General features: G+C 44.9%; 1 protein-coding gene across 6 annotated transcripts in view; it reads left to right on the top strand.

The window, feature by feature from the left end:
* HORMAD2 (HORMA domain containing 2) overlaps positions 1–15,600 on the top strand; it is a 51,913-nt gene that overhangs the window by 16,423 nt on the left and 19,890 nt on the right. For 4 of the 6 annotated variants that reach the window (XM_084819354.1, XM_084819355.1, XM_084819353.1 and 1 more), the window contains exons 9-12: positions 2,159–2,310; positions 3,258–3,523; positions 4,683–4,788; positions 12,435–12,499. In XM_084819354.1, coding sequence (XP_084675480.1) covers positions 2,159–2,310; positions 3,258–3,523; positions 4,683–4,788; positions 12,435–12,499 — 589 coding nt within the window. The remainder of the gene's footprint in view (positions 1–2,158; positions 2,311–3,257; positions 3,524–4,682; positions 4,789–12,434; positions 12,500–15,600) is intronic. The other 2 variants (XM_084819357.1, XM_084819358.1) reach the window with 1 other exon arrangement.

Here is a 15,600-nt window from a genome sequence, read left to right as displayed (position 1 = left end):
GTGGAGTGGAGATGGCCAGCAGCAGGCTATACTCAGAAGACTTGTGAGACTGAGCCCAGGAAGCAGAAAGAAGCGCTGCCAGAAGGGGTTTGGAATTTGGAGGAGGTACTGAGGAGAAGCACAGCCCGATCCCTATTCCCTTATCCCCATGTACGTAAGGAAAAAAATGAAGTGCATCTATCATTCTTCTTGATCCCAGGGCAAGGAGAAGCTGCAGGTGAAAAAGCTCCGATGCAGTCCGTGAGTGCAAGAATTCTTGCATGCGGCCCCCAGTTTTGTACACATATGCATGGATTCTTGTAGGGGGCAGCAGCAGAGCCCCCAACATCACACCTGCACCAGGCCCCCTAAACCCTCGGGGTAGCCCTGCAAAGCTGACCACAGGGGTGGTACCAAAGGCACTCCTCGCCTAGGGTGCTATTTATCCTAGGACTGGCTCTGCCACCATTGTCTGCGCCAGGGCAAGAGGCAGACAAACAAGGAGATTGCAATGTTGAAGAGGAGGAGCCACTTCAGGGGGCTCTTGTCAGTGGGCCCCTGCTGGGTTGTGGGCCCTCAGCAGGTGCCTAACCATGCCCACCCTTGACTCTGGCCCTGCATACATACCATCTAGCCAAGATATTCTGGGCAACCCGGATTTTGGATTTTTTAAATAGACAAACTATTCTACAAGTTTTATGTGATACAGATGTGGGGGGGGGGATACTCTGTGGAGCAAAAATTGCTATGTGATTTGGCCCTTTCAGTTATTCTCTTAGACATCTCACTCTTCAGTATGCACCTAGTCTCCCACTGTGTGAACTGCCACTGGATGTCATGATCCGAGTCCTATGTTTTGTCAGCCATTCAGCCTACTTCAATTAACTCTTTCTGACAAACTGAACACATTATCTGCTCTGATGATAATGTCATGTTTCTGCATTGGTCCCTTATTTCTTAGATGGGAGTGGGACTCAGGGATATAGGCTCAAAGTTCCAACAAATGAGTATTCATACTCCTTTTTATGTTTGGTGATGTGCCCTTTAACAGTCATTGTGTCAATCCAGCATTAATGGCACATTTTGTAACTCTAGGCAATTGCCCACTGCAAATCTGTCTTCCTTCCCTAGTTATCTTGATTAGAGTGATGAAAAGACTCACAGCCTTTTTTATATTCTTCCAGTAACATGCGTCAGTGAGTGTTCTATATTTGCCATTGGGGCAAGGGTGATGGTGGTGGTTCTTGCTACTGGAAATAATTTTCTTGCTATTTTGGCTTCTATTGTGGCTGAGAGGTCACTACTTCAATCCTGCAGAATGTCAAGTTACTGTAATCAACACACACACAGAAGCTTGTGCTACTGTGTTATTATATGTGTAGCAGCTTGATCTTGATAAGCTGGCTGACAGCTGCTATCTCATCACAGTAGAGTGCTGTACTGTATCTGTTTGGGTGTTTAAGGTTTCCCTGATGCAGGTAGTGCTGAGGTGACCAAAATGCCTTCAGGTAGCACATACCTCTAATCCTGTCCTCAGCCATCTTTCTGTGGCTCCTCTCAGCCCATTTATGGGTGGCATAATGACATAGCACACCTCAGAGTTAGTCTTCGTGTTCCAGTGGCTGCTGACTCCCACAAATACTTGCTCATGTGAGCACCCTACCTGAGTGAGCAGTGTAATGTCAGAACTGTGAACTCATGCAAGATCGTGGCTCTGATTCCATGAGTGTGTGTGGGGGGGGAGGTAACAAATTCCCAAATGATGCAAATTAGAGTTGCAATCTTATGTGAGAACAAGGCTTTCATATTACACTGTTCACACAAATGGACGGTTCACATGAGCTGTTTATTTATGAGAGTCAAGCCAGCCATGACAGTCAGCTATACCTCATCTTGTAAGTGACACATACTGTTGTTGGTGCAAAGTCCTAGGGTTTGCTCATGTTGTCTTTACACTGCCATGCATTAGTATGCTATTCTGCCACAGTATCCTTTCCATCTGATCCTGCATGTATATTTTCTTGTGCGGTAGCTTATAGGATTACACTGGGCTTCAGCATCTCTGTTCAACTGTTTCTTGTCACCTGTTGAGGGTGTCTCCTCTTTAGTTTGTTTTAAGCCTAAACGTTGAGCCTATGAACTAGGACAGGCTTTGACTTCTGTCTTGTTTTGGTGGTAGCACTCAAGTGAGCTTTTCAAATGGAACGAACAATGAGGAAATTAAGGAAGCCAGTATCCTGCTGATCCGCAAACTATATGTCTTGATGCAGAATCTTGGACCACTGCCTAATGACATTACATTGACTATGAAGCTGTTCTACTACAATGATGGTAGGTGGTGATACTTCCTACCCATCCTGGCTTTCCCTCATTCACGTCTCAGGACTAGCACCCAACCAAGAAAAGTGGAAAGCTGCTATCCAAATGTACATCAAAACTAGAAGTCTGGAGCCAAACTGGGAGCCAAGGTGGGAAGAGGGAGAGATGGAGGGACAGTGTAAGGACAGCTTAGCAAGTGCCTGAGCGACAAGATGCTCAGGCAGAGGAGTCAGGCCACAGTCAGTAGCATCATAGGGCAGCAGGAAGCAGCTCAGCAGCTCATTCCTTTGGCAAGTTGCTACAGCAGCTGGGCCCAACTGAAAGAAATCCTGCCTCAAAACCCTTGAGATGGAAAGCAGAGCTGTCTCCATCAGCTCTGCTGAGAGACCAGCTCCTTTGGTTCCTCCTTTCCCAGAATCGTTTATGTTTAAGATAGTCATTATAAGAACTTTATGCCTTCAAGAACTGGTGCCTGAATTTGCTTATTTTCCTCTTCCCTTCTCATCCTTTTTCCCTTTTGTGTCATGTCTTTTAGATAGTAAGCCTGTAGGAAGGGACTATCTTGTTATTAATCATATGTAAGCCACTCTGGGGGCCTTTTTTTGGCTGAAGAGCAGGATAAAGATGTTTTAAAGAAATAAGGGTGCAATCCTATGCATGTTTAGACAGAAAAAAAATCCTACCATTCCCAGCATTCCCCAGCCAGCATGGCTGGCTGGGGAATGCTGGGAATGGTAGGACTTTTTTCTGTCTAAACATGCATAGAATTGTGCCTTAAATGTGTTCTAAAGATGCACAAAATCATGGGCTACCTTATTCAGCAACACTGCCCAACAAACTAACCGTCAGAGGTGGTTTTCACTCTCTCTTTAGCCACCAAGCCCAGCTTCTTGTCCTAGGTACTTTGTCTGTTGTTGTAGGCCCTGTAACTTAGGATTTTGTATATCTTTCCTTTGCAGTCACACCCAATGATTACCAGCCCTCTGGCTTTAAGGAAGGCAACAACTCAGATTGCCTTCTTTTTGATGGTGACCCTGTGAACCTAAAAGTAGGGTCAGTCTCCACGGGGTTCCATGTGTTGAAAGTGAGAGTAACAACGGAGAGCAAAAGGATGGGGATGCTGGAGAGCAGGCTGGTTGAGGAGAATGGTCCTACTGAGATCTCCCATCAAGGGCTAGACTGTGATGAGGAAGAAGAGGAGGGCAGCACTAAAGTACAGGAACAGGTTATATATACTGTCATTTTCTTGAACCCATTATGTGTATATATTAGAGTGGGTAGATCAGGGGTGAGATCTATTACATAAAATCTTAGATTTAAAAGGGATCATACGGCAGTTGTGCCCAACCTTTTGTCTTAAACACAGGACATCCTATTTAAACCATCCATGGCAGACATCTGTTAACCCTCCTGCCACCTCTAAAGCACGTGGTTCCACAAGCAGATTTGTCCATTGCTGAGTTGTTCTTATGTTCAGGAAGTTCTGAATATATGTATCTACCCTACAGGCTTAAACTGTCTTAATAGTTGTTCTCTCTTCCCAGCAAGCCTGTACTTCTGTGAGGGTGATTAGAGATTTCGAATGGAAAATTCTCAGCACCCTCACTCAGCTGCACTTGCCAAGTTACTTTGGGGAAAACCATGACAGTTAAACTTGTACTAACCAATACAAATTTGTCCTGTACATCTCCCCAGGGTCTATATGTACTTTTTCCCCGTTGTGGTTTCATGACAGGTTTGGGTTTCCTCCACTTCTATAGTTTTAAATAGCAGGACTTCAGCCTTTAGGAGAGCAATACTGTGGCTCCCAGACTGCATCTGGGGAGCCATAGGATATGGCTGACCCCCCCCACCACCACCAACTCTGGCAAGGTTATAGACAGAGCTATGACTTGGGGGTGGGGGGAATGCCTGCTTGGAATGCCCCACCCCATCCTTAGCTGTCACAGAAAGCTCTGTGGTGGCTCCTCTTCCACAGAGGAGGAGGGAGAAGAGGAAGGGGGCTTGCCAAAGGGCAAGGAGGGGAGAAGAAAGGACGTTCCCACCCTCACCCCCAGGAAGGTAGGAGGGCTAGACAGGACTCTGAGCCTATCTAGCTCAAAATGTATTTGAGGAAAAATGGGAGGCTAAAAAGTCTCTGTTGTTTCTCCCACCCTGCTGGGCAAGGCTTAGAATAGATAGAAGGCTCCAAGATCAGACCGCTCCATCTACTGAGCTTCTATCCTGTTGGATTGCACCCTTAATCAGTGGATTAATCAACCAAACTCACAAATGATAATTTGTGACATCTGATGCGAACATTCCACTGTCTGATATATAGACAAAGAAGTTCCCTATACTGAATTTAATGACAAAGAACCAATGTACTGTAAAATGTTTTACAGAGCAACCTTCAGGCTGCTGGCATTAAGTGGGATAAAAACAGGATGCATGAAGGGAATGCAGATTCAGACAGCAGAAATATTTTATATTTGGATCAAAAGAGAGCAGGTAAAAACTCTTCTTTTCTAAATAATAAAAAGAGAGAACTTGACATGCACATCCAAGGGCCCTTTCTGGCATTACATTTTCAGTATGAGAGCTGTTGCAGCATGGCTTCCTCTGGCCTGGTGTCAGGGTGGAAACTGAGCCCATAGAACCCCAGAGCAGTTCTGATTCTGAGGAGGATCAGCAATCCATGGGAGAGGAGCCAGCTCATCCCTCACAGGCACAGCAGCTGGCAGAGATTCCTCCTGCCGGCATTCCTGAGATAGATAGTGATCCTAGCAGTGAGTAAGTGCGGGAGGGGGGCTTGCTAGACACTCGACACAGACGCAGGGAGCGACGAGCGATGGAGGGGGCGAAAAGGAGGAGTAGCGCCCGTTTGGCGTGCAAGCAACGGCCGCCTCCTGTGGACCCAAGGGAAAGAGGGAGGGTCTCTCCCTAGCCCATAAGTTCAGGGTCTTCAAGTGATTCTCCTTCAAACGGGGATCAACTGCCTACTCGGAGCATAGGCTACTCTGCTGTTCATTGCTTAGTCGCCGGTGGTTAGCATCTGAAAGAGTAATTAAGTTGTAAAAGGATTAAAGCCTTGAAAAGAATCCTTTCGTCTGTGTCTTGAGTTGGCTATTAGAGTAGACTGAAAGAGGCCGCTAGGGCGCTCCTGACACCTGGCTTGGATAATGTCAGAAATCCCTGACCATGGAGAGGAGTGCAGGACTCAATTCTTTTCCAAATCTGTACTGCCTCAGTTTCTTGGAGGTGCAAGACAGCTGTGAGCTCTTCCTGTATGATCTGGGTCTTCTGAGGTTACTTGAATGGTGTGGAAAGGGCCCTCAAAGGTAATATTAGAAGGAGCCTAAGCTGGTTCTGGTGATCCAGGACTGTGTCATGGGTGGTTCTGATGGTCTATATTCACACAGGAGCTGAGCATACCACTTCTATATTTCTGAACTGTTCAAACATTACATGCCCTGTATACTTCTTCTATAATAATAAACAAGGATGTGTTTCTGTCCATCCATTCATCAGTACCATAGCACCAAGACCATGAAATCAAGACACCTGAAACTTGGCATACATACTACAGTGACCCTAGAGGTTTTTATCTCAGGGTCATTTTCTTTTTAAAACACATTAATTGATTTTAATTAATGTTGATATGACCATGTGGTTGAAGCTTGCAGTATATCTTCAGCCACTAGGGACAGATGAGATGTCCCTAACCAGTGCATATCTTTGCAGTTCATACAGTTTGAGACAAGGGGACATGGTTATATACCATGCTGCCCCCTCCCACCCTGCTGTGGGGCAATCCACCAGCTGGGGAATAGAGTGGACAGACTCTTCTCTCAGAGAGCTATTGGGGTACACCATGGCAGAGGACGTGACTCGGTGTGCCCGTGGGCATGGCTTCACTCAGACAGAGTGGGCATAATGTATCCAGCTCTGACAACTGTGTAAGTTTTCTTCAAGGCTTTGCTGTATCAAACTAAGGGTTATTCCAACCAGTGAGAAGCCGGGTCTGTTTGCTAGTTTTAATAAGTGTCCTTGTGTTTTCTGTTGATACCATACAGAGAATCAAGAAACAAATTCTCCGCTTCCAATTTGTAGAGGGACTGCTGTGTGAGACTGTTGTAGCAAAAACAATCTCATGGCACCATAAAGACTAACAGATTTATTGTGGCTGAAAGCATTAATGGACTAGAGCTTATTTCATGGACTAGAGCCGACTTCATTCACCAATGGTGGTTGTTAAGGTGCCACAAGGCTTTTATTTTTGTTCCTTCCCTTCAATTAATATCTGAAGTAAAGATTAAGAATCATTTGTCAGTTACAGAGAGTGTTCATCTAAAGGTGAATCATCAGTCAGACAACTGTATTTCTAAAATGTATTACCATAGTTGTGGGTTCCTGCTAGCCGCAGGCATCTTCATTTTGTTAACTCTGTTTACATTGTCTTGCATTTTCCATTCCCCCCTGGGGCACAATGTTCCAGGGCCAGCCTTTTATGGGATCAGTTTCCTTCTGAGGAGACTACAGGAGACTTATGGTCTTTTTGTAATATTCTTTATTTACAAAAATGCACTTTAAGCAAGGGGGAGCAGGCAAAAAACCTAGACAGAGAGTGCTAGACAGTGGCTCTCTTCACACCTGAGTTTTTTTAGCAGGATCGTTCTTCTTTAATCACTGGTTTTCACGGGCACTTCAGATGGTGCCTCTGCTCTCCTGCTGCTATCTCACAATTTTCCTTCCCTCTTTCCGTGTTATCTGAGAACAGGGAAAACCCGACATCTTCCATGCTTGCGATTGAAATCGTCATCCCCCCCCCCCGTGTATTTCCCTTTTAGCGCTTTGTCCTGCATTGTGTGGGCAGTGTTGAATAACATTGTCATGACAACAAATGAGCGTTTCCGCCTCTCTCCCATTCCACTTCAGGCTCTAAGATCCCCTTGAATACAGCAATGCTTGCTTCTGAGTAAACTCATTGGCTGTAAGGCTTTCCTTTCCTTGGAGTAAGTGCCATTGAAATCTGTGTGGCTTGTTTCTGAGTAGGCATGCATAGGAGTGCATTGTAAATCTACTTAGAGTAGCAGTCTTAAAGTCTCCGATTCCCTTCAATGCATTTAGTTTGAACCTCCCCCTCCCATTGACTTCACTGACTGCTTCTTCTCCCTTTTGCTCACCAGATTGATGGGCTGTTTTCCTCCCAGGGTGGATGGGGGAGGCTCCCTTCTCAGTCACACATGAGAAAGGCTTGACAGTTAGGATTTCAATGGGTATTAAAAATACCTTTTCTCCTCCCCTGGAGAAAAATGCCTTTTCTCCTCCTGCATCATTCAGAGCTTGGAATGAACATTTTTAATGGTTTCTTTTTGTGTGTGGAGTTGTTTTAGGTAAGGCAGTAATGCTGAAGTGGTTTTCCATAGTAACCCCTCCCACCTAGCCAGCCACTATCTCTTCTCCTAGCCCTCCTTGCAGGGTCATTGGGAAGCCAGAATAAGGGGGAAGAGCAACAACAGCACGGGGGTGGGGGGGGAGCAAGCTGGGCCTAATGAAGAAGGTATCCCCCGTGAAGTGGTCACCTGGAGGGGAGGGTTTGCTAGGGATGGCTTGGTGCATTGACATTGACTAGTCCATTTGTGGATTTCTTAATTCTGTAGTTGGGAACCCAGAAATTGGTATACCCTCCAAACTCAGTAGTGCAAGCAATATACTGCATTTAATTCCATCACACAATGACATATTTAGCAGAGAAGGACTAGCAGCACCAGCAACCTCAGGGTAAGCCACCGAGAACACTGTCTTTCCTTTGGAGGAAGGAGGGGACCACCTCCCTATCCAGGCCACTAGAAGTGCTTCCAACTTCCCTCCTGCTGTGGAGGAGTAGAGGGATGGGGCGGAGCCATTAATCATGTTACAGGAACCAATGATCAGGGGAGGGGAGGGGGTATGGAGCCAGCAGGCCCCTTCTGTCATGATTGTTCTGTGTAGCTCGGCCCAGCCATAAAAAGATATAATGCGGAGGGACGCACTATGAGAGATGCCTGTATACAGGGCCAGTGTAAAGCCCAGAAAGGATAAAATGCCAGGTGTAAAGAGAGCCAGAAAAGCAACATCAGTTCCTCAAAAGCATGAGCAAGTGCTTAGAGCACCCCCAAGGTTCTTTGTTCCCAGACAGCTGCAAAATTCAGACTTTTTGTTTTATTTTGCTGACTTCTTTGAAATTGCTTATCAGCCCTCCCCACCCTACCCCACCACACGCTGTCAGGAATGCCCCTGTTGCCTTCTGAATCCTCCAAATGCCAGAATCAACACCCAGACAAAAGAGCTGCTTTCCAAGGCTTTATTTCCATTCAGCCTAATGAAGCTTACAAATGCTAATTGCCTGAGACTCAGAGGAAATACAAAGGAACAGCCTACCAGGGGTTTCTAAGAGTTAGGACGTCAGTTGGTCTCCGTTTGGAGAAAAGCGCGGCAACTCTCTGAACTTAAGGAGTAGGAGGGGAAAGTCTCCCCCTCTCCCGTGGGGCCTCAGGGTGTAGCTGTTGATGTCAAGCCAACCGGGCTGAGCGCCTCAACTCGGCTCCCGCAACCTCTCGTTTGTGCCTGCGCCTGCGCCTCGCGTCTAAAAGCTCAAGTTGTCCCTCCAGGGTCACTGTCGCTCCCAGGAATGTGAGCAGGGGGGGCTCCCCCTCCTGCTGCACCTCTGAAACCTGAGAGGGTTCCTCTCCCACAGATTCTATCTCCTCCTCAGAATCAGAGCTGCTTTGGGACTCTATGGGCTCAGATCTAACCCTGACACATATATGTACAATACAAGTCCCAATCTTGACCCTGGCTTAAAGGTGTGTTACAGATCCCAATAGCTTGTAGCCACTAGCTATCAAGGCCATTAAGCAAGCCATCAAGCTGGAGATTAGAGGAGGGGTATCTGTTAGCTTGACAAAACTCCAGTACCACTGCATGCACTGTATTCTTGCATTCAACATCACTACCATTCTCATAACAGTATCATGAATAGAGTTGATGTGTGTTTGCTTACTAAACTGTTATTATATTGAACAAATATTAAAAATTACACACAGGTCATGCCTGCAGACTTACAGTCTAGGAATACAGACAAGACACATTAAAGAGAAATGGAAGGAAAAGTTAAAGGGTGGGGAGGGTCATTTGGAATAAACAAATGTATTTAAGGAGATGCTTAAATGTAAAAAAAAAGACAGTCAGAATTCAGGTGGAAGAGCATTTCAGTGATTGGGAGTTGCATGTGCAAAGAGAGATGGGGAATAAAGAGGGTGTTCTTATACTGAACAAGAAGATTGATGTCCATAGAAGGAAGGGTCCAAGGAGGAGCATACAAAGAGTAGATAGATACAGAGTAGGAAGACCATACCGACTTAAAAAATGATGCAGTTTATAATTTTTTCCATTTGTTTGTTTCTTAACAAATAATTCAGCTATTTAGAAAATCTGTAGCACCAATATAAAAGTATTTTAGTGCTGCCTGCAGCAAGCATGTATTCCTGGGCTGGGCACGTAGCTCAATGGAAGAGCCTATGCAGCTCAGTAGTAAAGCCAACATAGAATCATAGAATAGTAGGGTTGGAAGGGGCCTATAAGACCGTTGAGTCCAACCCCCTGCTCAATGTAGGGATCTAAGTCAAAGTATCCCTGACAGATGGCTGTCCAGCTTCATCTTGAATGCCTCCAGTGTGGGACAGCCCACTACCTCCCTAGGAAATGGTTCCATTGTTGTATTGCTGTAACAGTCAGGAAGCTTTTCCTGATGTTCAGCTGGAATCTGGCTTCCTGTCACTTGAGCCCATGATTCCGTGTCCTGCACTCTGGGATGATCAAGAAGAGATCCTGGCCTTCCTCTCTGTGACAGCCTTTCAAGTACTTGAAGAGTGCTATCCTATCTCCCCTCAGTCTTCTCTTCTCAAGGCTAAACATGCCCAGTTCTTTCAGTCTCTCCTCATAGGGCTTTGTTTCCAGTCCCCTGATCATCTTTGTTGCCCTCCTCTGAACCCTCTCCAGCTTGTCTGCATCCTTCTTCAAGTGTGGTGCCCAGAACTGGACACAGTACTCCAGATGAGGCCTAACCAGTGCTGAGTAGAGGGAAACTAGTACTTCCCAGGATTTGGAAGCTATACTTCTATTAATGCAGCCCAAAATAACATTTCTCTTTTTTGCAGCCACATCCCATTTTTGGCTCATATTCAGCTTGTGATCTACAACAATTCCAAGATCCTTCTTGCTTGTAGTATTTTTGAGCCAAGTACTCCCCATCTTGTAACTGTGTATTGGGTTTCTTTTTCCTAGGTGCAGAACTTGGCATTTATCCCTATTAAATGTCATTCTGTTGTTTTCTGCCCAGCACTACAGTCTATCAAGATCACTTTGAATTTTGTTTCTGTCTTCCAAGGTATTAGCTATCTCACCCAATTTTGTGTCATCTGCAAATTTGATCAGCATTCCCTGCACCTCCTCCTCCAAGTCATTAATAAAAACGTTGAAGAGCACTGGGCCTAGGACTGAGCTGCGGTACCCCACTCGTTACCTCTCCCAAGTTTGAGAAGATCCCATTGACTCTTTGAGTCCGATCCTGTAGCCAACTGTAGATCCACCTGATAGTTGTTTCATCTAGCCCACTTTTAGCTAGTTTGCTAATCATGCTTTGATTTGTGTGAACCTTTTTGCTTTAACCAAAAGCATCTGGGATTTTTTCCCACTCAGGTTGTTTTTATCCCTATATTTTCCCTGAAAGGGGTGATTTTGAACAGAAAAGAATATCACACACACACACACACACACGCTATCCCTCCTTTTTTAATTCACCCTGCCCCCATCCCTGCAATGCTGATTTTAGTTTTTTAAAAGTTAGGGGGAAATTACAGTGTTGTAACATCTGGCTTGGCCCTAAGTCACCTCAGTCCCACTGGCAGTATCCCTAGTTCAGAATCTCTGCAATTCTTGCCTTGAAATAACTATTGCACTTTAGACTGTAGAGATGGAAAGTGTGCTAATATCACAAGCAACCATTTGGTCTGGACATTATGTCTAGGTACCTCCCAGGTTCTTTCCCTGCCTCTCTGCTCCTTTTTGAATGTCAGCTTTCAATTGCCTTTTCCAATTAGATGGTGCTAGTAAACTGCTAAGAAAAAGCATTTCCCCTCTTGGTTAGTGTCTGGAAAAAGGCGAGTATAGCAAGTGAAATGGTGCCACCTAAAGGCCTTGTTAGTAAATTGTATTCTAGACTAGAGATGCAAATAGCAGAATTTGCTACACATTGAAGTGTAGTCAGAATGGTCCAGTGGCTCTGGGTTCAAATTGTTGCTAAGTGTTAGATGCACTGGATAGCCTCAACAGGTAAGGTAATATATCTGAGCCTTGGCTCCCTATTGGTAATATGGGGCACACAAGATAATCTACCACACAAGAATTTATTTACTACACAAGATTGTTATTAATACAAACAAAATACGGATAGTAAAATGATGTGATCATTCATATCCCAGTCCTAATCATGTTTGCTTGGAAGTAAGTCCCATTGACTTCAGTGGAACATATTTCCAAGTATGATACTTGCAGCATAAAATTGCTATATAAAGAGTGAGAATATACTCTTCATGCACTTAAAACAAAGTAAGCCGCATTGGTCTGTAGAAAAATTGTAAAATTCATAGTCAAGCAATACCTTAGTAGCAACCAAATATGTACAAAATTGTGAGCAGGCCAAAATTGTGAGTGTCCAGGCAGCACCATCATACACATGGTGTATGATGGGGCCATAGCTTAGTGTGATAGGGAACATGCTTTGCATGCGGATGGTCCCAGGTTTGATCCCCAGCAACTCCAGGTAGGGCAAGGAAAGAATCCTGAAACCCTCAAGAGCTGCCGCCAGTCAGTGTTGACAGTACTAGGCTAGATGGACTCATGGTCTGACTCAGTATAAGGCAGCTTCCTATGTTCCTATTATATTTTTTTATCCCTTTTCCATTTACTAGGAGAACACTGATCAATTGATCTGGTGTGTAGCCAATTTTTTTGTGTTTGTTATTTTCAAGGGTATATTATTTAGATGTTTTAATAATAAAGAGTATTTTTTTAAAAGCACAGATCTATCTGAGATTTTCATGTTTATGTTCTAGAAACAATTAGAAAGGCTGGAGCAGAAGAGGCAGAAAGAATACCTTGTGCTAAGATTTCGCACCAGGTGAGCATCACTGTGTTGTAAATGTGAGTCATATCTGCCGGTTTTCTACCATCCAGTGCTGGCCCAAGACATTTTGCTACCTAAAGCAGAGCACAAATGACACCTCTCCCCTCTAGGGCCAACACTTTAAAACAGGGGTGTCAAACCTCAGGCTACAGGCCAAATCCAGCCCACATGGAGTCCCAATCTAGCCCTCAGGGATTCCCCAGAAGGCCATGTCCCCTTCCCTTGGCTCCATCCTGTTCCCTGACCACCTGTTGTTTGGTGGTTTCTCAGCTTTTGTGCATCCCCCCTGCAATTCTAAAAGGTTGAAATGCCTCTCCTAAGGCTTAGTTACTGGCAATAGGAGCTTCAAGCTAAAATACGCTGGGGTTTTGGCATTTTGGCTCCTCCTCTTTTGCATTTTGCCCCACTCACTTTTGCCTTTGGCCGTGACTACCACTTGAATGTGGCCTCCAAGAGCTTCTCTGAAATAGAATGTGGCCCTCAGGTTGAAAGGGGTTTGGCATTCCTGCTTTAAAAAGTCTTCCAGGCCCATTCAAACACCAGTTCTTGCCTTCATCTATCTCACCCCCATCTATCCCTCTGCACTCACCCTCCATAGTGATGTCTGAAGCAGGTAGCTTCATCTGGAGAATGTGGCTTTACTTTCTTTTCTGACAGGAACGTGCTAGCTCTTCTACCATTACAGTGGCTGCTATGACAGAGTAACTATTGAAAAGCTGGTTCTATAGCTATAAATAGCTTAGGGGAGTGTTCGTGTATGGGATAACCAACCCATTCTTTAAAGAATGCATGACATGTTCAACTCCCACCCAAAAGTCTAATTGTCCCATCCCAAAGGCTGCACTTCAAGTCAATCCCCAGTGTCACATGATGGTGCCAGTACTAAGTTGGAACTTGTTTTTAGGAAAGTGATTGGAATCAATGCAGGTATTCCTTACAAAGGTGGTGTTGATCCTGTCACATTGTACAGAGCACCTTATAGGCACTCTGATTTATAAACAAACTTTTACACTTTATTTAAACAAGAGGCTTTTTCTACAGAGCTTTCTCAGGCTGCGGCCTCTCTCTTCTCAGGCCAGAAACAGTGGGTGTTGCCCTTAACTACTTCCTGATTCCTCCTAGGAAGCACAGCCCATTCAGGCTGAATCCAGTGGCTCCTTCATATTATAAAATCAGAAAAAAATAAGGTTGTTTGTCTTTGGGTTAGAAATTTTGAGTTTGCATTTTTGCACTGGTTTTGATGTAGCGTGATTATACATTCTTAAAAGCTGATTAGTCTTTTCCAACTGAATATTGGACAGGTTCCTTCCAGGGCTGTAATCCTGTCTAATTTAATAGATATGCCATTTGTTGTTGTTCAGTCGTTAATTCGTGTCCGACTCTTCGTGACCCCATGGACCATAGTACGCCAGGCCTTCCTGTCCTCTGCTCTCTCCCGGAGAGTGCTCAAATTCATATTCATTGCACTGGTGATACTATCTAGCCATCTCATCCCCTGCCATCCCCTTCTCTTTTGCCTTCAATCTTTCCCAGCATCAGGGTCTTTTCCAGGGAGTTTTCTCATCGCATTAGGTGGCCAAAATATTGGAGCTTCAGCTTCAGTATCTGTCCTTCCAATGAGCACTCAGGGTTGATTTCCTTTAGGACTGACTGATTTGACCTCCTTGCAGTCCAGGGGACTCGTAAGAGTCTTCTCCAACACCACAGTTTGAAGGCATCAATTCTTCGGCGCTCAGCCTTCCTTATAGTCCAGCTCTCACAGCCATATGTTGCTACTGGGAAAACCATAGCTTTGATTATACGAATCTTTGTCAGCAAGGTGATGTCTCTGCTTCTTACTATGCTGTCTAGGTTTGCCATAGCTTTCCTCCCAAGGAGCAAGCGTCTTTTAATTTCATGGCTACAGTCACTGTCTGCGGTGATCTTGGAGCCCAAGAAAATAAAATCTGTCACTGCTTCCATTTCTTCCCCTTCTATATGCCAGGAAGTGATGGGGCCAGATGCCATGATCTTCGTTTTTTTAATGTTGAGTTTCAAACCAGCTTTTGCACTCTCCAGTTTCACCCTCAACAAGAGGCTCTTTAGATCCTCTTTGCTTTCTGCCATTAGGGTGGTATCGTCTGCGTATCTGAGGTTGTTGATAATTCTCCCGGCAATCTTAATTCCAACCTGTGATTCATCCAACCTGGCGTTTCTCATGATGTACTCTGCATATAAATTAAATAAGCAGGGCGACAATATACAGCCTTGTCGTACTCCTTTCCCAATTTTGAACCAGTCGGTTGTTCCATGTCTGGTTCTTACCATTGCTTCTTGTCCCTCGTACAGGTTTCTCCGGAGACCGGTAAGGTGGTCTGGTACTCACATCTCTTTCAGAATTTGCCAGAGTTTGTTGTGATCCACACAATCAAAGGCTTTAGCGTAGTCAATGAAGCAGAAATAGACATTTTTCTGGAATTCTCTTGCTTTCTCCATGATCCAGCAAATGTTGGCGATTTGATCTCTAGTTCCTCTGCCTCTTCGAAACCCAGCTCGTACTTCCGGTAGTTCTCAGTTCACATGCTGCTGAAGCCTAGCTTGTAGGATTTGGAGCATCACCTTGCTGGCATGTGAAATGAGCGCAATTGTACGGTAGTTTGAACACTCTTTGGCATTGCTCTTCTTTGGAATTGGAATGTAAACTGACCTTTCCCAGTCTTGTGGCCACTGTTGAGTGTTCCAAATTTGTTGGCATATTGAGTGCAACACTTTAACAGCATCATCTTTTAGGATTTTAAATAGCTCGGCTGGAATACTGTCATCTCCGCTAGCTTTGTTGTTACTAATGCTTCCTAAGGCCCACTTGACTTCACTCTCGAGGATGTCCGGCTCAAGTTCAGTGACCGCACTCTCATGGCTATCAGGGACATTCAGATCTTTCCTGTATAGTTCTTCTGTGTATTCTTGCCACCTCTTCTTAATCTCATCTGCTTCTGTTAGGTCCCTGCCTTCTTTGTCCTTTATCATGCCCGTCTTTGCACAAAACCTTCCCTTGAGATCTCCGATTTTCTTGAAGAGATCTCTAGTCTTTCCCATTCTATTGTTTTCCTCGATTT

The sequence above is a fragment of the Heloderma suspectum genome, chromosome 13 (assembly GCF_057233095.1).
Source record: "Heloderma suspectum isolate Gila_16-S chromosome 13, 16-S_ref, whole genome shotgun sequence".
Taxonomy (NCBI): Eukaryota; Metazoa; Chordata; class Lepidosauria; order Squamata; family Helodermatidae; genus Heloderma; species Heloderma suspectum.
This window is presented reverse-complemented; position numbering and strand designations above follow the sequence as displayed.